This window comes from Aethalodelphis obliquidens, unplaced genomic scaffold, assembly GCF_003676395.1.
Source record: "Aethalodelphis obliquidens isolate GAN/ISIS:26980383/991018 unplaced genomic scaffold, ASM367639v1 scaffold13, whole genome shotgun sequence".
In the NCBI taxonomy this organism is placed as follows: domain Eukaryota; kingdom Metazoa; phylum Chordata; class Mammalia; order Artiodactyla; family Delphinidae; genus Aethalodelphis; species Aethalodelphis obliquidens.
The window spans coordinates 21,209,125-21,235,838 of record NW_020837957.1 but is presented as its reverse complement, the minus strand read 5'-3'; the positions used below and the strand labels follow the sequence as shown (position 1 = coordinate 21,235,838).

The window sequence follows — 26,714 nt, the reverse complement described above, 5'->3', positions numbered from 1 at the left end:
CTGACCACCTTTACAAGATCTTTGAGTATTTTACAAAGATGAGCAGTTTTGTATGAAGTCAGAAGATAAGTCATGAATTCATATTGCATAACTAACTACTTTAATGTTTGATGAAGAGTCTTACATGCTCAGCAAAATTGTAGAATAGATTTTTAATTAAAAAAATAAGAAGTGGTGCTCATAAAACACCACATAAATTAAATAACAGATTAGCTCAGTTTATAATTTGTGATAAGGTTGCTAGGAGAGTAGATAAGAGCATGCTATAGATAGTATGTGTATGTGGATGTCAAGAAGCCCTTTGTTAATTGGACGTTGTATTCTGGTGATCAAGAGGAACTGTGGGCAGGATGATAGAATAGTCAGAAGATTCACCAGTACCTGAACAGGTACACCTGAGCCCTGGTGATTAGGGACAGGCTTGATGTCAACCTAGCAAGAATCTCAAGGATGCCAGAGAACTCTGCGCTTGGTCTGTATTTCCCCAGCAAAGTAGCAACGACTTAGAGAAGATGGAAGAAACATTACTTGCAGGTGTCAAAATATGTAGGTAGCAGAAAGAGAGAAGAATAGCTAATATGTTAGGTAGGAGGTTCCTTATTCAAACAGCTGTCAACAGAGTAGAATGATCTGCCAAAGCAAGCGAGAACAGCACTTTATAAGAATAGATATGGTCGTTAGGTTTAGACAAAACACACACACACACACACACACACACACACACACACACACACACACACTGCAGTTATACAACCAAAAAATAAGGAAGATCTTAAAAACAATATATGTATATACGTTTGGGGGAAAAAAAGAACTAAGGGTTTTTTTGGTTTTTTTTCGGTACGCGGGCCTCTCACTGTTGTGGCCTCTCCCGTTGCAGAGCACAGGGTCCGGACGCGCAGGCCCAGCGGCCATGGCTCACGGGCCCAGCCGCTCCGCGGCATGTGGGATCTTCCCGGACCGGGGCACGAACCCATGTCCCCTGCATCGGCAGGCGGACTCTCAACCACTGTGCCACCAGGGAAGCATGAACTAAGGGTTTTTACTGACCAGAAGTGCTGCCGTGTTGAGGACATCACACTGTATGACTGTCCCAAAGGGGAGTGTGGTCATAGCCATGCTCATGGAATGTGAAGGATCTGTGCTTAGGAAAGAAAGTGTGCTGCTTTCTCTGGATACAAGGACGTCCACAGTGGTACCGTAAGGCCAGATCTGGACATCACATTTTGAGAGGAATATTGTCAGTGTAGTCAGTACCTACTGCAGAGTGACTGGGGTTTGAAAGGATCCAGAACAGATGAAGGAACGGGAATTGTCACCAAAGAAGAGAAGAAATGAGGACATAACAGTTATTTTAAAACATTATATGTGTTCAGACAAAGGAATTATATTTTAGAAGTTTGGAAGTTAAAGCTAGGATCAAGGGGTAGAAATTAGAGAAAGAATATTTTAACTCATCATCAGAAGAATTTTGTAAAAATTAGAGCTGCTTTCCAATGGAGCTGGCTGCCTAGTGATACAGGTGGGCTTCCCTTTGCTGGAGGTGCTGGGTAACTGATAGATGACTCTCATGTGTAGTGCTACTTAGGGATTCTTACACAACGTGGGAGGATAGATGGACAAACTGTAAGAACGCTTGTGAATCTCAGAGTCTATGACTCTATAAAAAATGTTTGTTAGATTTATTGACAACATTTTTGTGCAGGTATGGGAAGACGACTTGATCTTATTTGAACTGGGAGCAAGCATTAAATACTTTAGTTGGTTGGGTGTATATCATCTACATAAAGCAAAACAATCTTGCCAAAGCCTCATGCAGTACATTAGCTCTGACTGGGCTAATTAGAATTGCCAAGCAAATGAGAGGATTCATAATAAAACCTCCACACGGTGAAAACTAGGTTCTGGGAAATTGAGGTTCCAGGCTATAGACGTCACTCCTGTTCATTTATCTTCTCGTTTGCTGTTGGCTCCTACCTGGTGATGCAAGAGTCAGATTCTGCTCTGATAGGATGAAAAGATCTTCTTGTACTTGGACAAATATCTACATATATCTTTAGACCATTCTTCTTCAATTCACTCATTTGATCACTCACTCATTAATAAGTATTGGTTAAGTGTCTGCTTTATGTCAGGCACTCTGCTAAGAACTGGGAATGCAAAAGTAAATTGGCTGTATCTAGTCATAATCCTTGAGGTACATATGGTCTAGCAGAGAAAACAGACATGAAAATGAAAAATATTTGCAGCATTGCTAGTGCTGTAAAGAGATGTGCTGAATGGATGGGACTCCGCAGGCTACTTCTGTCACTCAGGTCTTTTCACTTAGTTCTTCCTATACAGCTATGTTCTAAAAGACTTAATTTTAAAAAATAAAGATTAAATTTATTGAAAAAAATCATTATCCCTATGGGATTACTTAGGAAATAGCAGCTAGTTACTGCATCTCAAATAACTCTAGTTTCTTAGTATTTTTCTGCATCTTCCCACTCTGGAGTTTGATTCTGACCATCTTTAAACCTGGAAAGCAGGGTCAACAGCAAGAATGACTAACACATCATGTCTCACTCAGTGCTGAGCAATGATCTGGGTATTTTATGTATAATCAGTGATGTAGCCCTTACAGCAATCCCAGGAGGTGGGCGTCCTTATTATCTCCATGTTACAGATAAGGTAACTGAGGTACAGGTGGGTTAAATAGGTTAAATAAGAATCACCCAAGGGTACCCCAAAGCAAGTGTACCTCTGGGATTTGAGCCCAGTAGTTTGGTGCTAGGAGCCGAGCTGTTAACATGCTCCTCTGACCAATGCTGTTTTAGGTTTTCCAAATATCAGATCACAAAAGGAGTACACATAAGAGATGCTGATCACGACGATGTCTTTGTGCTAAATGCTGCACTGAAGGGCCTTGTATCTGTTCTCCCAACTGGGCCTCACCAACCCCACGAGGGGAATTTTAGTGTCTGTTTTACAGATGAGGAAACAAGGCTTAGCAAGTTCAAGCAAATGACCCGAGTTTACCTAACTAGTAAATCCTTCAGTGTATGTATATCATTAGGTTGAAAGATCAAATTACTCACTGTACCCAATAATAAATAAACACATTTGCTTCAGGAAAATAAAAAGGTATATGTTGAAAGAGGAAGTGTTTAATATTTTCCTGTGGGGGAGGGGCTAAAGGATAAGAAGATGAGCTTTCTGTTATTTGAGTATCACGATGTCTTTAGTTCCACAGTTTCAGTGAGACAGTATCTCAGACTTTATTTATTTGCCCTTTATTGAACTTAGGGTATTTGATGTGCCCAATATCCCAGACCAAGGTAAATAGATAGTCTCTAGTTCAAAGATAGACTCCTTTAAACTTTGAACAATCTTTCTCAGCGTCTATATTTATGTGATTTGGATGTTTCGTCTTCACTGATTAACAATTTATAAACTATTTATTGTCATTTACACATTTTGACTTATTAATCTCACTTGATTAATAGGATAGTAAAAGTAACCTTTTAAACAGAGAGTTCTTTCAAGCTATGATATAATATGGCTTAAATGTGTTTGATTAACCCAAATGTGGAAACACTTGGACTGTAAGAAGAACCTCAGACTCTTCTGTTCTAGATTATAATAAACCATCCCAAATCAGAAGAGGAGTCCTTGGTTTCCCAGGTACCTATGATAACATGGTTTATAGTTTCTCTGGGAGAAAAATGCACGGGGGGTTGTCTGAGCTTGCTGGTATTGCAGCACCAAGGTACAGTGCCTGATCTCAAAGGTATTGGTATATTTATATGTCGTGTGTGTGGTCAGTAGGTTAGGGACATTTCAGCTTTCCTTTCCTGCTTCCTTGAAAACTGAGCAACTACTAAGCATCCAGCCCCAATCAGGTGTCAGGAATCCAAGGTGAATATGGCAGCATCTCTGCCCTTCAGGTGCTCTCAACCCAGCTGGCCGGATGGAGGGATAATCTACTAATGGTGTGTGATTTGACAGTAAGTATGTGGAGAGCCTATGGAAATATGGGATGGGGACATATGACTCAGCCTGGGAGGAGTGTCTGAGGAAAGCTGCACATAGGAGGTAACAAGGGAGCTGCTTTCAAAGGAGGAAGAGGAGACCCTCAGGCCAGCAGGAGGCAGAGGGGAGAATGTGAATCAAGCATGGCACCACAACCTGTTTGCCTCCTTCCTTCCTCCCTTTGGCCTGTCCTGTCTCTGGATTGGGTGTGTGTGTGTGTGTGTGTGTGTGTGTGTGTGTGTGACTAACTAGAATGCCATCGTATTTATTTGGATGGAGGAAATAAAATTACCCAGAGGTTTAGGTACTCAATACCTGGCAAATCAAGTTACCATTAGATGTTTTTTGTACAGAATCGGAACAATAGAGACATCCCAGCCATGAGAAAGGCTGACCTTGACCAAGAACTCTTCTCCCTCTGAATTACATACAGTCGTTCTAGACATCCCTGGCTCTGATGACTTTCTTTCTTCTGAGATGTTAGTGCCTTCAGTCAGATTTCAGAAAAGGTGTTGCAGGTCTGGGAACTATAATGTCTCTTTAAGATGACTTTGGTATAGGGCTGAACTTAAAAAAACGACCTTTTTCCTCTCATTTCCAGGTTCTTACAGGATACTTTGTTGGCATCTCCTTGTACTTGGCACTCCTGGCAAGTGTACTCCTGGCACTCCTTGTTTGCAGTATCCATCGTCTCTTTCACTGTTATCTGTTATACATATTCTATTTATGTCCTCCAACCTTACTTTGCTTTCTTCTCCTTTCATCCTTACTGTATACTCAAGTCACCCATTCCCTCATATTCCTTCTATCAAGCTTTGAAAGTTTGTTCAATGCAAACTGAGAATATGCTTCCAAATAATGGTTTTTTTTCTTCTTCTGATTACATAGTTTGTTCACTAAGTTATTAAGCAGGTTGTGCTTTACCAATAATTTTCTTTTTCTTGAATATGATGGAGAATGGCTTTTCTTAAATTCCTGTAGGCCTACACCATTCACTGTCACCAAATTACATTTCACAGAGGAGTGCACAGAGTATATCCAAATTGAAGACTTTTCCTTTTCAGTGGAAGGATCCCCAAGTGGGATGTAAGCAGATATGGTCATCAAACTTTAAGACCTAGGTTTGTATAAAATCCAGCACTTCACACATTCATCCTGAGCATGAGACTCCCTTGGGGCATCTGTTAAACATTCAGATTCTTGGGCCCCACTCCAGGCTCCTGGAATCAGAACCTCCAGAAGGGAACTAGAAGGGCCGTATACAAGAAAGGTGTTCGTAGGTGAGTTAAATGGGCAAAGTCCTCATTTTCATGTTTTCTGTCCAACTGGGATGATGGGCAATTAGTAAATGAAGCAACCAACCAGTCAACAAATAAACAAGGTGAGTGCAGAGAGTGATATAAAGAAATCAAACAGAATAATATTTTAGGGAATGGCTGGGCTGGGCTACTTTATATGGCACAAAGGAAAAGCTCTCCAAAGGGTATACCTGGAGCTAAACTATGAGAAGGAACCAGTGAAATCAGGAACTGGGAAAGAGCTAGTATGTCTCACCTTATTTATCTGTGTCCTGGGTAATTAACACAATTATTGGCACCTCTTGGGGCTCAATGAATTTTCGTTGGTTGACGCATGCAGTCCTGGGATAGCAATGCTTATATCACAAATAGGATACAAGCAGAATTCCTGAAGAAAAAGAGAAAATGAAGAAAAGTAGATAAAGGAGAGCATCTGGGATGAATAGGACATGGCTGGGGGTTGGGGAGGGTGGCAGCAGGGCGGCTAAGGAGTTGAGGAATAAAGAAAATTAGAAAACAAGGCTATGTTTGCACCTCTAGCATCACTGTATTGCTAGTTAAAAGGTTCATCAGTAATTATTGCCATATTCTTGGGATTTGAGCACTGTGCTCTGACTAGCCTTGCTTTCTAAATTACAAAGTAAACTGAGAAAAGTCTTTAGAAAACAAAGACGGTGCCACATTACATTCCTTTAAAGCAAATTATGGTAAATACCAATTCCAACAAGCTTAGGGACAAGTTACATGTGATCAAAAGTAGCAAGTTAAAAGTATTCTGACAGATTCTGAATGGCGCTCTGATTCATACACCTGGCAAGTTGAAACTGTCGATGTTTGTCACTTGGATTCTTTTTTTTCCCCACTTGGTAGCGGAAAGCATAACAAACGCAAAATGAGTTATTGGAGAAGCTGGCTACTTCAGAACTAGTGGGGTGGATTTACAGCAGACTATCTACACATCTGCATGTGGAGAAGGAAGCTGTAGGTGAAACTCAGAATCAGCCAGTGTAGGAGCCAGAAGGAAACTTACAGGTCATTATGGTCCAGATCCCTTAATATACAGATGAAGAAACGGGAGGCAGAGACGTAGAATGACATTTTCAAATTACTCTAGTCCAGGGTCTGGATTTGAATCAAGATCCCTTACTTCTTCATTTAATAAGCTTCTATTAAGTACCTATTATGTGTATGGCACATGGCCAAGCACTGTGTATCCCAGGCTGAAGAAGGTGCAAAAGGGATCTCCTCTGAGGATGTCAGTGTAGCAGGGTAGCCAAAATAGGATAGAGTGTAATTGTGTGTGTGTGTGTGTGTGTGTGTGCGCGCGCACGCGTACACACAGGTGTGGGCCTACGACAGCGACCAAAGCTTTCACACTTCAGCAAGCTTTCACACGACAGCAACACACCAGATGTGTTCATAAATTGCCTGAGGAAGCACAGCAGGGGAAGTGTCCGACACCATCTGGGCAGTCACAGTGAACATTTTCTGAGTGTCTTCTGTGTTAGGCACTCTCCACCCATTATCGCAGTATATCTCCCAAAAAATCCTGTCAGGTCAGTATCCTTCATGCTCATTCCATAGCTAAGAAGTGGAGGGAGGCTCAGGACAGTGAACTGATTTGCCTGTGGGCATAAACCAGGATTTCAACTCTGGGTCTGCTTGATCTTTAGCCTATGCTCTTTTTTTTTTTTTTTTTTACCATAATAGGAATGGTAAGTGGATGTCATCTCAAGGGCAAATTCCAGCTGATTGCTAGAGGCTGAGCACTGTGCTGTGACGGCTTCCAGGCCATATCTGGGCTCAGAAGCGCATGGTGACTTAATGATGGCGGCCATGGGAGTAGGACGGAAAGGGGTAGCCCTGAGTCAGGACTTTGTACTTCCTGAGCTATACCATACCATCACTCTTCCAGGCCCAACTCTCTCTGAGTCAAGTCTCCTACATCCTATTCCCTTCCTCTGAGCTCAAGATGGTATTTTGTGCCATCTGGATGTCTAGAATCTTGTCTCCTTATCAGGTCAGCTCCCCTGTACATTGTCCCATGCTGCAACCCTTTTCAAAATTTTCAACCCCATCAAAGATATCCCTTTTGCATTGCCTCACAACCCTGCTCCATGCTGATGACAGCTTACGTGATACGTAGATTATTTCATGCCTACAGCTTAATATGTTCGTGTCTAGGTAAGGTGCAGGCCTTCCTAATTCAAAGGAGTGACTCCAGCAGAAAGAAGTTCAGATCCTTGGGCAGGCTAGCTGGGACCTGTCAGTCTTTAAGATTACACCAGGCAAATAGCTGCTGACCTCACACCTTTTCTTAGATGCTGTAGAGCCCTTGATATAATAGTTAGTGAGGTACTGAGGTACTGTAGGTCCACGCATACAGTGCTTAAAGAGGAATCTGGAGGTGGAGATGGTGTTTTCTTACTATTGCAGTTTATGATTTCCAGCTGTAGCCCTGAGTTAGACACTACAATTAGGTCTAGGCTGTGGTTCTAGCTAGTACGCCTCTGCTTTAAATTTTATCTCATAACTCCTTGGCAGCAAAGAATTTCAACTTTCCAAAGCTGGCCACAAATTTGAAACAAGTGTCTAAAAGCAGTTGTTAGAGTCAAAAGATACGGCGGTAGTAACAACTGTGTTAAATGAATCATTTGTGGAATGCTTAACTGCTCATCATCTATTTGAAGTTTCTCAGTGTTTCTTGTTTTCTGCAGTAAAAATAAGTCAGGTTTTCTCAAGGTATATATTTTCATTCCTTTCACATATGTGACAATCTATTTTCTGAATTATTGGACTTCTAAAACACTGTGGGTAAATGAGTATGAATTTGAATGCAAACCGCATCTGGAGGTGTTATTTTTAAATTATTGAATAAATTCTTTAGTATCATAAGAGCATTTTCACTTGAGTATTCTATTAATATGTAACTTACACATTGTAATACTTCTAACCAAGAATAGCTATTAACTTTAAAATTTTACTTTTAAAATTCTTTTCAAATAAGAAGAGAGCTTCCATAGGATGAGGTTCCTAGCCTGATTTTTATATAGAGTTGTAATTTTCTATTTTAGTAAAACAGACAGCCCTGTGGCTTAGTAGGTTAGCATTATTGCTGGTGCTCTGCTGTTTTTTCCTGGATTAAAAACAAAGAATAACAGAGTGAACATATTTAAAATATATCCTCTTGTTTGATGAAATGAGTAGCCCATGTGCCAAAGTGAGACTATTCTGTGTGAGGGATTGCTTTTATCACTATGGATGTTTTATTTATGTGCCATTCACATGTCAAGTTTTCTTTTTAATTGTACGTGTGAATTTTTAAACAGAGGAAAATAAGGCTAACTAGATGGAATAGAAAAGTATGAGTCCTAAAGAACAGGAGTCATACAACTTGAGGTCTGAATCTTCTATACATCTTGTCTGTCACCTAAACCCCAAGAACTATCTTAAATATATTGTAGTGAGGGGCCCTTCTCCCATATGGACTGGTATTCTTTCCTATAATGTGTATATCTTCTTTCATATGATGTAGCCATGAGGTGTTAACCAGAGTATTGTTTGAAATATTTTGAAAACTTCCAAATAAGGGGGATGGTGGTTGTAGATTATTTCAGCCTAATATTGACTAGGGAGTTTGAAAGATTTTTGATTTCACTTGTCACCAATATTTTCAGTTGTAATTGTCTCTTCTAAAGTGTTAGACATTCCTTAACTTGATGTTTCTGATTACCTTAAATTGCAGTCATTAAATATCATTTCAGTACTTAACTGAATATTCTAGTGTATGATTCACTAGACTTTAGAAACTTGTATTGAATTCATGATACTGGTTTTTGAGTACAGCACTGAAACTAGTTGAATTACTAGAGGAAAGCTCAGTGGTAATCTAATTGGACTATTAGTGAGTCTCTTAAACAGGTACTGAAAGAACATAGAATATCATTAAAATAAAAAAAACAATTGCTTCTTATCAACATAACTGACCTGTCACGTGGCACTAGAAGGATGTTATATTTGTTATTCAAATGTAATCATCTGGAAGACATTCACTCTTAGTGGCTGACACATGGCAGGTGGTTGCCTAGTAAGTATTTATTAATGAAAGAACATATGGCTTCAGTTCCACCTACTGCCGATGACTCCCAAGTTAACATTTCAATTTGGAGCTCTCAGAGTTCTGACCCACATTTCTGGCTGCCTTCTACTCTTCTATGCCTGGAGGAGCCAGAGATATTCTAAGTGCCCAATGCCTAAAACTGAATCACCATCTCTTCCTTCTAAGCCTGTCCCTCCTCTCTCTCCCGCTTGGTTATCAGAATCCCACTACCCAGTCACCCTGGATTCTTTCCTCTCCCTCACTTCCTAGATCCAGTTGTTTATACATCAAGTCTTACAGGTTTTCCTCCTTACCACCTTGCTGACCTGGCTACATCTCACCAACTCCATCAGATCCTTAGACTTTCCACCTGAATTTTAGCTGGTCTTCAGAGGAGTCTCCATGCCTAGGTCAGTGGTCCTATACTTCACCCTACTAAAGCATTCCCCAGGGAGCTCGTTAAAACCGGAGATGCCCAGATCATACCTTCATCAGTTTCTCATTTGGTAGGTCTGGGTGGGACCCAGAAATCTGAATTTCAAGCAGTCAGCCCAGGTGATTGTGATGGGGGAGTGTCACATACCTCCATTCCATCCTGAGCACTCAGACACAGCTTTGCTTTAAAATATAAGACTTATCCATGCTCTTGACTAAAAATCTTCAAAGAACTACCATTCTACAGCAGTCATTTGCAAACCTAGGTCAGCGAGGTTCCCAGGGGTTCCTCAGAAGTGCCTCAGTGTATGTATGTGTAGTGGGGGCAGGGGGAGTACTGTAGTGTGAAGGTGGGAGTGAATTCTCCAGGAAGATCTTTAGTCAACTCCCCCCACCCCGTCTCCTTCTTTAGTCAGAGCAGCTCTGATATTGAAGTTTAACAAGAGATTTTCTTTGGGAAGTCATCCTCTACTGAAAAAGAATAATAATGATCTATAGAAGTAGGTTTCAATTTTTTTTTTTTTTTTTTTTTTTGCGTTACATGGGCCTCTCACTGTCGTGGCCTCTCCCCTTGCGGAGCACAGGCTCCGGACGCGCAGGCTCAGCGGCCATGGCTCACGGGCCCAGCCGCTCCGCGGCATGTGGGATCTTCCTGGACCAAGGCATGAACCCTTGTCCCCTGCATCGGCAGGCGGACTCTCAACCACTGTGCCACCAGGGAAGCCCTCAATTTTTATTTTTTAATCAGGACCCCACAGTGAGAAATAATGTACATTCTCTATCATGGCCCAATACATACATATATTTTTGTGTGTAATTGAAACAAGTTTCATGAAACATACCATTACTATACTTGATGTATCCTGATGTTTTCTGTTCTATTTTATTTTTTAGAAAAAAGCTGGTTGCAACCTACTAAACTGATTTCACAAGCCACTGATGAGTTGCAACTGAGCCTGAAAAACCTCAGCTCTTAACCTTTCTCATTAGGTTTCCTTTATGAACCGTGGAACCTAGAAATATTTTCTTAATCCTCCCATGATGGTGTATGACTCATACCATTCTAGGTGCTTGGGAGAGAGCTTACTTCATTACATACCATGGATACCTGAGGGCATTCACCTGATGAACTCCTGGTTGAAAAAGACTTATGGGGTGTGATCTATGCAATAAATCCAAACTCCTGAGCACTGCCCAAAGGGCCCTTCCGGGTCTGACCCATGTTCATCTTTCAGACTTCATCTTACTTCCCTAGTCACCTTCCTGGGTTAAAACCATCCTAAACTGTTTGGAATTCCCCAAGTACATCATTGCTATTTCTCACCTCTGCACAGTCATTCTTGACCTTCAATACTCAGCTCAACTGAGTGTCATTTCACCTGAAACCTTCCTGGACAGTAATCAGAATCATCACATCCTGGTCCTCTGCCTGTCAGTGCCCGAAGGGCAGGACAGCACACTGTTTGCATCAGCAAGTGCTGCAGCTAATGCGTTACCTGGCCCCATGTGGGCTCTTAATAAACTTCAGTTATGTTCAATGGACTCATCTTCTCTGCTACTGAGTATGGAGCTCTATACTTCATTCTGAGGACACAGACAGGTATGAGGCACAGCCTACATGCTTAGGAAGCTTGCAATGGGCCCAAGAGACAGGACATATATATTAAAAACTACCTCAGAACAGCACAACGCTCAAGAGTTTGCATGGGGGAATCAGGCCTGGGTTCAAATTCTGACTCTTCTATTTGTTGGCTTCTGACTAAACCTAGGACAAACTCTTGAGCTGTTCTGAAGTTCAAATTCATCATACGTGAGACGGAAAATAAGAGTGGCAACTTCACAGGGCCATGAGTTTTAAACAATGGGTGTATGTAAAGCTCTAAGCACACTGCCCAGCCCAGAGCTCTTGGGAAATGTTAGAGTGGAATTAAGCAGGTAATATGCCCAGTGCCATGTGGATGTTGTAGGTGGAAAATGCCACAGGAGTTGAGAGGAGGGAATGGTCACTGTGGGCTGGACATATGGGAAAGGTCCAGTGGAGGAGCTAAGCTTAGAATGAAAAGTAGACCTTAGATTAGGAGCCAGGAAGGCATTCCTGGCAGGGCGAACCAGAGCGCCAACCAAGGCCAGTGGAGGACAGTATATGCCTTGCCTGTAGACTAGTTTCCCTGCTAGTGTTTGTACATTTCATTTATGCATAAGATGTACTCAAACTTTCTTTCCAAATAGAAGCTGAAGATATTGATCTGAAGGTGATTTTCTTGTTCTAAAGAATTCTGCCCCCTTTCTCTTTTCCATGACTTTTTGCCAAGTGTGTATGGAATCAACAGTTTTGCTGACAGTATCAGCTTGATTAAACCATTTTGGTCAGCATAGAAAAATGGTTTGTAAAACTGGCCATGTATCATAATCACCCAGGGAACTTTTTAGTCCTACAGATTTCCATGTACCACCCCAGAGAGTCTGACCATTGGCTCTGATCTAGGACCAGGGGATCTGCATTATTAAAAAGCTCCCCTGGGAATTTGATGGCCTGCCAGCTTTGGGAACTGGTAGCTCAGAGAATTCATCTTAATCAGTTTTTAGCCATACTGTCTGATACTGGTGTCTGGGAAACCAATATGTCGAATTTGTTTGAATTTTATGGGGAGTTGAAACTCATAGTTTGTAGAATTTAGCAGTTTTCTACTTGGAAAAGAGTTCGGAAGCCACTTAACCCTCTCTCTCTCATTTAGGAAAAATCTCTTCCCTTTGTACATCTCAGGATGATCTGGGCAAAATAAATACCCTGGCCGAGGGAGGCTCTCTGTCTGCCGAACAACAAATTCCTCTCCTAATAGCTTCATTTTCTTAAAAAGAAGTCTTACCTTCAAATTCTGCCTTTTGGTACTTTTCTGCTTGTCTCAGGGTGACCTTCAAGGTGAGTCATGCTTCTCTCTATGTGATGGCCCTTCAGGTCTTTGGGGATAGTTAACATAATGTGGTTTTCCTTTGCCTTTTCTTTTCCAAGAGAAACATGCTTGATTTCTTCTATCAGTTCCCAGATAGATACCTTTAGATCTGCTCTTACTTGTTAATGCCTGATTTAAGGGGGAGGGGGGAAGATCCGGGCTTGGCATGTGTCTCTTTAAAAGCCTTGTTTGGTCCCAGCTGTCTTGGTCTGAGCATTGAGTTTAAATACTCAAAAAACATTCATCTTAGTTTTTTCCTCTAGAATTTTTTGGAAATTGATAAGGGACTGACTGATATATATTTCTCAGGATGTACCCTCTGCCCCTCTTTTAAGAACTGGGACAGACAGAAACATTTGTATGTTTCTGACATCTTCCACATTCTCCAAGAATTCTCCAAAAAGACGGATTCCCAAGGCCAAAACCATTCCTGACATTTTCTTCTCTTTTAAATGTTTTTGGGGACCTCATATCTGCTGCTGCTGACATACAGTAAAAATCCCCAATGAATGAGCTGTTTAGATAAGCTGTGCCCCCGCTCTGAGATGTGTTTGGAGGTAGAGCTTGGCCGCTGGTGGAGGAGTTGGGGAGCTGCAGTTTCCCAGGGTTCCTGCTTGGAGTGCAATCATCACTTCAGACAGCACCGCTGAAGTACCCATCAGCAGCGCAGTGTGTGGCGGCTGTTCTGTCAGAGACTTGCCTTTTGTTGTTCTTGGAAACTGTGTAAAGAAAAGGTCAGCAGATTTTTTTTTTTAATAAATTTTATTTATTTTTGGCTGCGTTGGGTCTTCGTTGCTGCGCGCGGGCTTTCTCTAGTTGCGGCGAGGGGGTGCTGCTCTTCGTTGCGGTGCAGAGGCTTCTCATTGCAGTGGCTTCTCTTGTTGCGGAGCGCGGGCTCTAGGCACGCGGGCTTCCGTAGCTGTGGCACGTGGGCTCAGAAGTTGTGGCCCGCGGGCTCTAGAGCGCAGGCTCAGTAGTTGTGGTGCACTGGCTTAGTTGCTCCGCGGCACGTGGGATCTTCCCGGACCAGGGCTCGAACCCTTGTCCCCTGAATTGGCAGGCAGATTCTTAACCACTGCGCCGCCAGGGAAGCCCCAGGTCAGCAGATTTTTGTTGCTCTTCTTACCTGTATTTTTGTTGAAATTCTTTCTCCTTTCTTTCCTCCCCTTCCCTTCCTTCCTTCTTTCCTTCTTCATCGTTTTCGCTTCCTCCCTCCCTCCCTCCCTTCCTTCCTTCCTTTGCCAGAAATTCTTTCTATTAGCAAAGCAAAGAATGACTTGGTTGTGATATACTGTATGCAGTTTCACAGTCAGGTATGATATTCTATGAACGGGACTTTAAAGGTCAGAAGTACCCTCCCCCCTTCCCCATCGCTTACTTTAGAAATAATATCCTTTGCAGCTCACTGCTGAGCAGCCTAGCATGTGAACAGGAGCACAAGCCCTGGGGCCAGGCTGCCTGTTCAAATCCTGGCCCTTCCACTTATCATGGCTTTGAGCAGGTTACCAATTTCTCTGTGGTTCACTTTCCTCAGGTTTAAAATGAGGGTTATATATAGATATAGATATAGATATAGATATAGATATAGATATATTTATTTATATTTATATTTATATACACCTATTATATTTATATAAATATAAATTTATATTTATATACACCTATAACATAGTAAGGGTTGCTATGAGGATTAAATGGTTAATTCATATAAAATGCTTACAACAGTGCCTGGTGTATAACCATTGCTCAGTGAAAAGTGTGTCAGTGTTGACTGAATGAATTATTTTATGAAATTCAATGCAAAAGGAAAGTGTATGTGAAGTACCACATTATGACAAACAGGGCATCGATTTGAAGATTTATTTAGAGTGTTTAGGTCCCCTGATTAATCCAAACTAGAGTTTTATGCTAGGGAAAAAAGCTTTAATGATTTTTAAAAATCCAATTTTAAAAACAGTCTTTAGGAAAACACATTGGCAATTTACTTTTATCCTTCTTTCTGATGTGTGTGTGTGAAATATATCGTTCAAACAAAATTATATAAGATATATGTAAAGTTTAAAGAATAACACTTAAAAGAATATTAAAAATTTAAAACACCTGTGTACTTGCCACGCAATTTAATAGAACATTTTCAGTGTCTTTAGAACCTCCTTTGTGCCCTATCCTGGTGGCCCCCTCTCTCTTGTAGAAATAACCATATTATAAATTTCATGTTAATCATCTTGCTTTTCTTCATGGTTTTATCACATACGGTTATAATGTTAGACATCAAATTATTTAGATTCACTTTTTTAACTATACAATTAACATTGATTTTGTGTATTAGTATACCGTTGACCCTTGAACAACAGGGGTTTGAACTGAGCGGGTCCATTTATGTGCAGATTTTTTTCAGTAAATACATGCTACAGTGCTACATAATCTGATCTGAGGTTGGTTGTATCTACAGATGTGGAATCATAGATACGAGGGCCAAATGTAAAGTTACATACGGATTTTCGACTGTGCAGGGGTCAGCGCCCCTAACCCCTGTGTTGGTCAAGGATCAACTTATCTGGATTCATTTCCAGCATCTTAATTTTTTCTTTATCCCATTTTTCTATGTTTCCCTCCTTTCTTACGCATTGAGACTTTTTTTTTTTCCTTTTCTTTACTTGCATCCTTCCCCCTCCATTGGTTTGGAAGTTATATACACTATTAAATTTTGACATGCGTATTTAACTAAGTATAAAGTTTATCAATATTTCTCCCTCCTACCCATTAAAACAAAAACCTTGGAACACTCCCACTAGGATTTCTTTGGAATTCTGCAGTCTCACACAGAAAGGACTCTTCACGTCAAAGTTGGTAGCTACAGCTTTTGATGTCTGCTTTGTTTAGTTCTTCCCTCCTGACAACATAGTAACCCTGTCTCAGAAATGGCAGAGAGAACAAAAGTGTTACTTCTACGGGAAATACAGACCGCTGGAGCTGGATGCAGCCTTAAAGGTTATCTAAATTAGTGTTTTTCAAACTTTTTGACTAATCCCAGCAGTCAAAAATAATATTTTATTTTATAACCAATGCACACATAAATATAGTATATAAAACTGAAACAAAAGTTTCAAGAAACAATACTTCTCTTGGTCTGTGTAATATACTCTGAGCTATTCCATTCCATTTGCATTTCCATTCTTTCATTAAAAAAATAAAAAGAAACTTTTCCAAATTCATTAAATTGATTGCATACTCACTAAGGTGCCTTGGCCCACAGTTTGAAAAACCCAGAACTTGCCTAACATCCTCAATTTACAGTTTAGGAAGATGAAGCCCAGACCGATGACATGGATCTCCCAGAGTTGTACAGTAAGTGAAGAATTAGGACCCAAATCCCTGCTATTTTATCTCTAAGTTCACTTCTTTCTTCACATATGTCAGCCAAACCAAAAATAGTACAGAATGGAGAAAAAAGGGGGCCATTGGAGAGCTGTAGTTATGAAATGGGAAGTGAAACCCCCTGAGAACTCCTGCACGTCTACTTTTGGCAGATGTCTTTGACAGAGCATCTCATGATAACCACTGCTGAGTGAACCCAACACGGTATTAGACACCACTTTTCATTACCTCTGACTCTTAACAACCACTTCGTAAGTTGGGATCATTATCCTTATTAAACAAGGGAATGAAGGCTCAGAAGAGTAATTTGCCTCACTAGCAGTATGTAAGGTGAGGGGCTGGGCGTAGCTGTCTGACCCCATAGCTCACGGAGTTTCATGGCCTCATACTGCCTCTTTATAATTCTTGACTTGCTTATTATTATATCTCTCAGAAGGAAGATAAAGCACCAAGAGGAATACTGTCCAGGTCTGACTCTAACCAGGAAGAGTAACTAGTTGGTGATACGGTTCACAGACTCGCTTGTTCATTCTATCTCTCCCATTAGCCCTTTTGTTCCCGCACCGCATGGTCTTCGCCTCATTCACTGTCTAGTACAGTTCTTGGCACATTGAAACCTCACAATGACTATTCAGTGGATAAGTAAGGGCATTCAGAAATCAGAAGGACTTTGGGAGAAAGAAACCACGTCCCAGTATGGAGGCAGGTCCCATAGTGGCCCAGTGTACAGCCTGTGGAGGAAGACTACCTAGGTTCAAACTTCAATGTCCCTTACAAGCTATTGGCCTGTAAGCAAGTTACTGAACTTCTCTTGTGCCTCAGTTTCCTGAGGATGATAATGATGTCTATTTCAGAGTGTGGTTCTATGAGTTAATAAAGGGAAGCGTTGATGTGTTAGCTGTCATTGTTATCTGTTGTTACAATGACTAAGTAGGGAAATTGAACATGTGTCTCATATTTTAGGAAAAACATACCAGAAAGTTTGAGGTAAGCTAAGTATGATCATGTGGGTAGAGACTCAGAACAGACCCCCCTTCATGTGCCATTGGTGCTAAAATTATGCTAAATAAATAAATGTGCTAATAAAAAGCACATTGATATCTCATCGTGAAAGAGAAAGATTTGTTTCTGACAAAAATATCTCGGCCTAGAACAGATTATTAAGCAGATGGCCTATGACTATGTCAAAAAGAATTTAGTGCTTACTCGGCAGCAACATGGATTTGTAAAGAATACAGTTTTTGAGCAGGTGACTTGATTAAAAGACTAGGAGACTCCCATAGATGCAATGCATCTTATTTTCAGGAGAGCATTTGGAACGTCTGATTTGGAGAACAGCAGAGTGCAGGGTTAAGTGTGTGAGGCTTCCCCACATAGACCCTGGGATCTGGCCTCAGTTTTCTCACCTGCAGAGTGTGGATAATGACTGCACAGCCTCCTAGTGTGATTCGGAGAACAAACAGAAATAAGGTCCGTGTTGTGCTCAAGAAGTAAGAGATAAGTGTAAGCCCCTACTTACGGTACCTGGGTAAGCAGATAAGAAGGTGAAGTGGAACGTGGTTAAGAGTCTGTTTGCTTCTAAGAAGCCCAGTCTCAAATGCTCAGAGGAAGGCTGGAAGTTTGCTTTGCAGTTGTCAGAACAAATCCTCAAGGTCCCTTGACACCACTGACCAAAGACCGGGCGAGAAGAAACCCAAATAATTAACCTGAGGTCTGAGTGCCTGTTGCTTCCTCTCTCTCCCTCCAGGGGCCTTTGTCGTGTGCTGGACACCAGGTCTGGTGGTTCTGCTGCTCGACGGCCTGAACTGCACGTGGTGCAACGTGCAGCATGTGAAAAGGTGGTTCCTGCTGCTGGCGCTGCTTAACTCCGTCATGAACCCCATCATCTACTCCTACAAGGATGAGGACATGTACAGCACCATGAAGAGGATGCTCTGCTGCTTCTCACAGGAGAAGAACCCAGAGAGGCGGTCCTCCCACATCCCCTCCGTGGTCCTCAGCCAGAGCGACACGGGGGGCAGCCAGTATATGGAGGATAATAGCAACCGAGGCCAGGTCTGCAACAAGAGCAGCTCCTAGGCTTCAATGTCCCTCTCCCTGGCCCAGCCTTCGTCTGGGAGAACTGTTCAGAATGGTTACCTGTCTCCAACTAAGCCCACGTACAGTGTTATTTGAGCCCTGAATGAATCATTGGGAAATTTTTTTTTAAATTGTTTTTCATCATTTAAAAGCATGGGCAGGAAAGAGAGGATACGATGCATTTAGAGAAAACGCACAGAAAGAGGGAAAGCAGCACGGTGGATTCCTGCCTGACATCCTGTGAACCCCTAGGAGCATCGCCCACCAGGCCATGCATCCCGGGCTCTGCCACCATCTTGTAGCCATTCTCTTTGTGTTTCCAAAGGATGCTGTTAAAGGGCTTAGGCCAAAATAAATAAAAATGTTACTTGAGCCACCTTATGTAGCTGCTTGGAAAGCCTATGTAGTTCTTTCTGCATGCATTTGAAATTTTAAAAAATGCTTCAGCAGTGATGTTTTTCTCCTCAAACAAATCATGGCCAGTAGCTAGGTGTTCAATAGGAATCTCAGAATAACAAACCAGTCAGGGCTCCAGATTAATTTACTTGATTTTTAACTGAAAGAACATTCTGAGGAAAAAGATTTACTTTGAAGTAATAACAAAAAAGGTAAACGTTAAAAACTCTTCTTGCGGGAAAAAGAAAAAGAGGCTTTGATGTGGTCCTCTCAGTGTGCGTGTGTGTGTATACACACCTGTATATTTACACACTTCGAATTTGTATTTAAAGACATCACAGACAGTGATGGTGAAATAAATTCACTGACCACCCAGACTTTCCAGTCTAGGACTACAGTTGTAGAAATGACCTGTTGTGCTCTAAAATAGAAAGAGGTGATTTGTTTGAAAACAGACATTCAGCAGGGTAAAAAAGTATATTAGCATGTGGACTGAGTTCCTTGCATATAGGATCAAATTTGAGCTTAAATGAGTCTTTCCAGTTCCTTCCATGCCACTGGTGACTTGTCAGATTTAGTATTTAGAATAATTTTCACACCTCATATTTTATCCACAATTATTGACATGTTTCCACTACTTGTTTTACTTGTGGATTGAAGTTTGATCTGGGTTCTATTTAAAAGTTTTCTCCTTCAAAGACCTAGGTAGGCAACATGAAAGGCAAGTCAGTAAGAAAAAAAAAAAAATTTATATACATAGGCTACTGACCAGAGTTTTCTATGTAAAGCATATAGAGTATCTTCTGATTCTAAAATGAGAATAACTTCAAGGCAGATATTATAGTATTTATGTAGTTTGCAAAAGAAGTTTACATTTTTTTTTTTTTGCTATTGTGGTGTAACATTTATGTGCAAGAACTACTTGTAATAAAAGGATTTGAGAAGTCATGCTTTTAGATATAATGGCCTAAAATAGAGAGTAGTATGATTTGAAGGTATAGATTTCACAAACTGTGTAATAAGTGGGTCTATCTGAAGCTTATACCAAAGCTACCTATAAAATAAAATAAAAAAAGAGGATCTGTTTTCTATCGTTGGAGGTGCATTATTACCTTGTGTATTTTCTAAGTAAAAATATAGTTTGTGGTAACTATAGTACATGCGTCTATTGCAGAAGAAAAATCAGATTTGCCAGGAAGTACATACTCTCAGTGTTTCATGTAAGCATTTTGAATCTACAGCCGGGCAAAGGGTGGAGAATTGAGATTGAATTCCCATCCCTGAATAGCTACTAAGGGATCTTTAAAGGTTTTATTTTGAGCAAAGCACCATTTTTAGTACCCTGCAGCAGAGTGTCATGTTCAGAATGGTGTCTGGAGGGGATCCAACTATGGAGACTCGGGGTGGAAATATATAGCTTTTGTTTTTATGCACACACATATCTTAGCACTGGTGCAAGAGTAGAGGAGTCATGTATATTTGCAGATGACAAGTGCCAGCCATCACAGGGCTCACCAAGAACACAGCAAACCCATCTCTTAGTTGGGGAAAAAAACCAAGGAAAGAATGTTCCTATTCAAATCCTAGGACCCCGAGTTTATCTGCAAGTCATTGTGATGATGGTTCTAAAAATTTGATCTAGACCTTTCCAGACCAGCCCTTGACTCAAAGCATGGGCTACTCCCGAGCCAAGCAAGATTTCATTTTCTCCCTAGATTTGCAGCACTGTCCAAGGTGTTCTGTTAAATCTATATGGGTGAGAGCGTTTAATCCTTCGTGAAGACTGCCTGCTTGGAAAGAAAGAATTTTTTGGAAGTAAACTGACGTTTCTTGGTGACATTTTTTTTTAAGTGACTGGTAGACTTGAGGCCATAATGTAACTTTTAGAAGCCCTAAGCACTGAAATGATTATGCCTCCATTTATGTAATTCCAAATAAAAACAATACTTAACCATAGAACAAATGTAAGCCTTGAAAAAAACTCTAATTTCCTTCACAGTTAGCACTTTGATGCTTTATATAAATGTTGATAATCAAAATTTAGCAATTTCGATGCCCCTGCTGCCCTGGCACCCTGAGTTTGGATGGCCCAGGATCCGGGCCTGGGAGAGCCCAGCAGCAGCATCATCAGGCAGTGGAGGGACCAGGGAGGCATGGGGGGTGCAGCTCTTTTCATCTGGTGCTGCCCCACATGGACTACAAGGCACGACATGCCCCGTGCTTGTAGACTAACTGTAGGAGGTTGAGAGTGTTTTGTTCTTATTAGCTCATCAATTCCCTAATCATTCAGGGAGTGGGGGCAATAAGAATGCTTGGCCCTCTTTTAATTGATTGACTAGGCATAATGAAGGCAAGCCCCGTGAAGACATTCATGAAGGTGACTTAACGACAAACACAAGCCCTGTTAGAACTTGGAGTGAAAATAACCAGAGCGTTGTTCTACACGATGATGCATCTCACGGCATACTAAAAAGAATTTAGACACACACAAAAACAGATCTGTTTTCTGGGATGTTTACCAGAGAATTCTATCCCCTTGGTGGACCACTAAATGTGAGCTTAAATTGGAAACTCCTAGAGCTCCTTCCAACTGTACACACTGTCTTTCAGGCATAGGAGTTGGGGTTAGAATCACTTAAAGACATGAAGGAGCTTTAAGAGAAGATGCATTTTGTGAGGGATGCTCTCCTGAACACGTCACATAATTTACAATACTCATAATGTAAGACCGGTTTTCACAGAGGAGTAAACATTAGGATGGGAGATGCTGTTGCTGTAGGGTTTTTTTTTTCTTTTCTTTTTGGCCCTAATCCTCTATCTATTTTTACATCATTCTCTCTAGTGCCTTTTAGAGTGTGCTCTCTCCTAAATTAATAGATGGTAAAGTTTTAATGGCAGTGATTATGGGTTCAGAGTATTTTATTATATATAACTTCTGAGCTAAAGGTTTATGGTGCAAACAATAGGACAATGGTCACTAAAATCACATGGGGAGATGCCGGTACACGGGAATAAGAGGGTGGATCATGTTATATATATAATGCAGTACCTCTGCCTGTCAATCCATGAACATGGTTTGCAATTTACTGGGTCAGCCAATTTTGGAATTTGCAGTTCTTGCCAGCTTTTTAGAGGTTGCAACTTTATAAAAAATTTTCTGTATTAGCAACTTCAAGTTTACATAATTCAAATTTCCAAAAACCTCATCTGTATTGTATTTGTTACTGAGATTAGCACTTACACATTCTTTGTTAGTCGTAAGGTCGTATTGAAGAAAAGGGGGTGGCACCTGTCAGAAGTCCATGTTACATCTTTGTGCATATTAGAAATCACTGTCCCTTCTTCAAGACACTTTACCTGCATCTATTGGAAAGCATCTAATACATTTTGTATTAGAACTTTTGTTAGAACTTTACTACTACTTGTCAGACAACTTCCTAACACATATGCACATTCACAGTATGATTGGCACACATAGAGTCGTTCAGTTCACCACTCACCCAAATGTTATGACAACCATCTTAAAGAAAGCACAAGATTGAAATTCAGAATACCTAGGTTCTGAGTTCTGTTCTGTTCTGTCCTAAACTATCTATGAAATTCTAGAATTCATAGATTTCTGATCTCCTAAATGATAAGCTTCAATGATCTGTAAGGATCTTTTCAGCTCCAAAATTCTGTCATTCTATACATCACCTCCCAGATGTGAATCATGGAAAGCACCCCAAGTCTTTGGATTCGTTGGGTTTTACTCCTTGCATAGGGATTTCAAATAAAACAAGCTCTGTTTCTATTTATTGCAGTGGTTCTCAAGCTTTAGTGTACGTAAGGATCACCTAGGGGAGACCATATAAAATCTATGAGATTGAGGCAGGTATGAAATGTGTAACTGTAAACCCATCATCAATAAGAGAAGGAATTTCTGGAATACAATGGAACTGCTAATCAAAATGGAGAACCTAAGAGACTTGAAGATGTGCTTATATGTGCTAAAGTGAACTTAAATTCGAAGTGTGTGAGTCGATGTTTACTCCATCAAGGCAAATGGGAGCCCACAAATTTACTTTTACATGTAATTTAACCAAAATCTTTGAATAGTCCCTAGGTGCTAGGGAACAAACAAGCAAAAAGTCCCTGCCGTTAAAAGAATGAACAAAACCATAAATTAAACATACACACAAGTAATTGAAGGGAAATAAAATGAAAAGGAGCTGAAAATATTAAGGATGGACATATGTGGAGGTAGCCATCCTTCAGATATCACTTGGAACATTGTTTGATATTGGTGTTGTATTGTTTAGATCCGGCCTCTGTAATATAATTCTTAATACAGAATTCTCCAAGACCTAGGGGAAGAAAAAGAAATCACATAAAGGGGCTACTCTGGGAGTTAAAATCAGTTTACAATTTATGAGTTGGGGATCTGGTACTGATCATCTAATCTAGACTTGTCTTTTTCTTAAGTGGACAGCTGACCACAGGTTTATATAAATTAGGAGATGGGATATTTCAGTCTTCAGTTCGAAAAACAGAAACCACTCTGGGTACTTGAAGCAGGAAGTATTTAAAATAGGAAATTGGGGGTTATAAAATAGTTGGAAAGGCTAGAGGAGCAAAGGTGAGGGAAGCCCATTGTTAGCTGTCAGGTTTGCAGCTAACCTGTAGGGAATTATTGCCACACAGGTCAGGAACTTGTGGAAGCTGCTTCCTGAGGGATACTCAGAGGCCACTGCAAAATCTAACATCTGCTGCTAGGGGAAGAATATGGCTCCTGCTTCCCTTCTGTCCTCCTCATCTCTTGTCTTTGGCACTGGCAGAATCTAACCTGGGATATTTGCTGGCTTTGTACTCTGAGAAATAGAATTCCCAGGCTTCCAACCTTTCAGATTCAGGGGAGAGCAGAGAAAGGACCAGCAATCCAGCTGACTGCTGACAGACAATACAGCAGATGGAAAAAGAAAAAAGGAAGGGAGCGGGTCATCTTGGCTTCTGTGACTTTTGCCTTGCGGAGATATGGGTCCTATTAGTTTATCTTGACTGTGGGTAGAAGATAATATAACTAGTTCTAGAGTAAGGGATGAAAATTCTCTAAAAAGTAAAGTGTTGGTAAGTGTAACTTATGGGTTCCCCCTTACAGTATATGGGTCTTCTGAAGGCTGAATGGGTAAATAAGACAAAAAAGAGCATAAGAGCATGGTTTACTTATTGGCTATTCATTATCCAAACCTGTGATATCAAAACTGAGATTAGAGCATGAGAAATAAAATGTGTGGTCACAGTTGATATACAGCCGTGGCAAACTTAGTACTACTTAATCTTTCCTTTTAGGTTTCCAGATGATGAGAAGAGGACCTTGAAACAATAATGAGTGAGCCAAGGTAGGTGTAAAATGCAGATGTGCAAAGTTATTTGAAAGTCAGAACTGTGTGTTCCATGGCCTTAAAAGAGGCCATGGATCAAGCCTTTTCTAGAGTTGAATGGTAATAGATCTAAGTTTCAGAGTTTGTGGTTTTTTTGGGGAAAGTAACACTAAAGTTTCTTCTTTCGATGGAAATAAGGGCCTGATTTATGCATCGTTGTGAGGAAGTTGTAATGTAGGGATTATCTTGATTTTACAAATGAGGAAACTGAAGACCACGAGATTGAATGCGTACTTAAGTGACTGAGTCAGGATCAAACTTAGCTAGCTAAGTTCTTCTTCAGAGGTTTTTCTCTATTAAGAAAAAGTTTCCTACCACTGTATATAACTTCAGATTTCAAAGAGCCCAATGTTTACTAATAATAGGTTAGCCATTTCAGGGACTGAGAACGTTTACACTCATTGAGCAATTCAACTTCTAAGAATGTATGCTAAAGAAATGACTCTAAATTAAGAAAAGGTTTATTACACAAAGGTGATCAAAACAACATGATTTATAACACTGGAAACTTCTAAACAATGTAAATATTCAAGCATGTGACAAACGTAAGGCATTGTAGTCAAGCACATGGACTCTGGAATCAAACTGCATGCATTCATGTCTCAGCCATTTCACTTACTAGCTCTGTGACTTTGGGCAATTCCTCTGTGCATTAAGTATCTCACCTATAAAGTGGGGATCAAGAGTCTACCTCCCTCACAGAGTTGTAGATTCAGTAAATTATATGTCAAGCACTTAGAACAATGCTGGGCACTGTGTACTTATTGTTATTGATGGAATGCTATTTGGCGATTTTAAGTTATGGGTATGGATAATCTAATAACATTGAAAAATGTGTATGATGTAGGACATGCCAATGGAGTGGATATGGCAACAAGAGATTTGTCTTAAGACAACTTCAAGTATTTTGATCCAAACCACTACAAAAATGGGATTTCTTTTTACGATGGAGAAGGTGGTAGGAGCAGCAGATTCGGGGATGGGTAGGAATCAGGAATTCAGCTTCAGTGTGATACTAGATGTTGCAGAGGTACATGCAGGTGGAGATGTCGAGAAGGCATCTGGAGAAACAAGTCTGCTGCTCAGGGGAGAGGTCCAGGCTGGAGATATTAATCTTGGAGCCACCAGTGTATGAATAGTATTTATAACCACGAGGCTGGACTAAATCACACGGAGAGTAGGTGTAGATGGATTAACAGATTTGAGAACTGACCTGTGGGCATTTGCGATGTTGGAGGTCAGGGAAATGAGGAGTCAGTTGAGGAGACGGGAGGAGCAGCCAGCGGTGTAGGGAGAGAACCAAGAGTCAGTGAGACCCGGGAGTGATCAACTGTATCAAATACTGCGGCTTGAGGCTTGAGAAGTGACTGCTGATTTGGCCTTGGAGGTGTCTGGTGACCTGACAAAGCTGTTTCAGTACCGTGGTGGTGAAAGCCCAATTGGAGGGGGTTCAAGAGAGATTGGGAGGAAAGGATAGGAGACCAGTGAGGACTGTTTTTTTTTCTGGCCACGCCACGCAGTATGCAGGGTCTTAGTTCCCTGACCAGGGATCAAACCCGTGCCCACTGCAGTGGAAGCACGGAGTCTTAACCACTGGACCGCCAGGGAAGTCCCAGGACTAGTTATTTTTAAATTACTGTTTTTATTTTCCTAAAAAGGCACCAGAGAAACGGGGCAGTAGCCAGAGAGGTATGTGAGGTTGGGGGGGTCAGGGGTGGGATTTATTTTCAGATGGGAATTATTACAGCTTATTAGCTGCTGGTGAGAATGCTCCAGGAAAGAGGGAGTAAGTGATGATTCGGGAGAGTCATGGTGATAATTGCTGAAAGGAATGGGCTCCAGGATATAAGTGGAAGTTTTGGCCTTTGACAGCAGTGGGGACATTCCATTCATAGTCAGAGGGGGGAAGGCAAGGTATGCACACAGGGAGCTGGAAGATATGTCGATGGGGGTGTGTTCACTTTTTTTTTCCTATCTTATCAATGAGTGAAGGCTTCACATCCTTAGCAGAGAATAAAGATAAGGCAAGAGGAGTTGGAGGTTTGAGTAGAGAAGAGGAGGTGAGAAATCACTGTCCAAGGGAGTAGGCCGGTGAGTGGACCGGGGGATTTAGTAGGGCTGCTGGACCAAGGCCCACCCAGTGAGATTTAAGACCATTCAGAAAGTTCATGTGTTTCCCTTCAGCCTGACTAGTTGCCTGGTTGCAGTCGTGGTGCAGACAGAGAGTCGAATTGTTTGTCAAGTCATGTCTGGGCTCCATCCTAACCAATTAGATCAGAATCTCTGGGACTTGGCCCAAGCTGTGGGTACATCCAAAGGGATTGCCATGTGTAGCCAGAGTTCAGATCCATGGATTAAAGCAAGAAGGTGAAGGGACGGTTCACAGAAGAGCCTGAGATCCAGTACATCCTGCTGTGAAAAAATTCAGTGTCTGTTTAATAACCTAATTGTGGGCTGAAATTTTAACTGAGAAAAGGAGGCAAGATAGGGGAAATTAACACTGATGGAGTACCCATTATGAGTTAGGAATTGTGTTGTGACCTATATACTTAGTACCCGGAATCAGATAAGAATTAGATAAGAATCTTGGAGATAAGAATTTTAACCTCTACTCTATAGTAAATAAGCTGAGATTTAGAGAGGT

The 26,714-nt window shown here is 41.0% G+C and overlaps 1 protein-coding gene across 6 annotated transcripts in view; it reads left to right on the top strand.

Moving 5' to 3' along the window:
• Positions 1 to 19,736, top strand: part of LPAR3 (lysophosphatidic acid receptor 3) — a 73,220-nt gene extending 53,484 nt beyond the window's left edge. For all 6 annotated transcript variants that reach the window (XM_027114205.1, XM_027114206.1, XM_027114208.1 and 3 more), the window contains one exon: positions 17,923 to 19,736. In XM_027114205.1, coding sequence (XP_026970006.1) covers positions 17,923 to 18,254 — 332 coding nt within the window. In that variant the 3' untranslated portion in view covers positions 18,255 to 19,736. The remainder of the gene's footprint in view (positions 1 to 17,922) is intronic.
• The last annotated feature ends 6,978 nt before the right edge of the window (positions 19,737 to 26,714 follow it).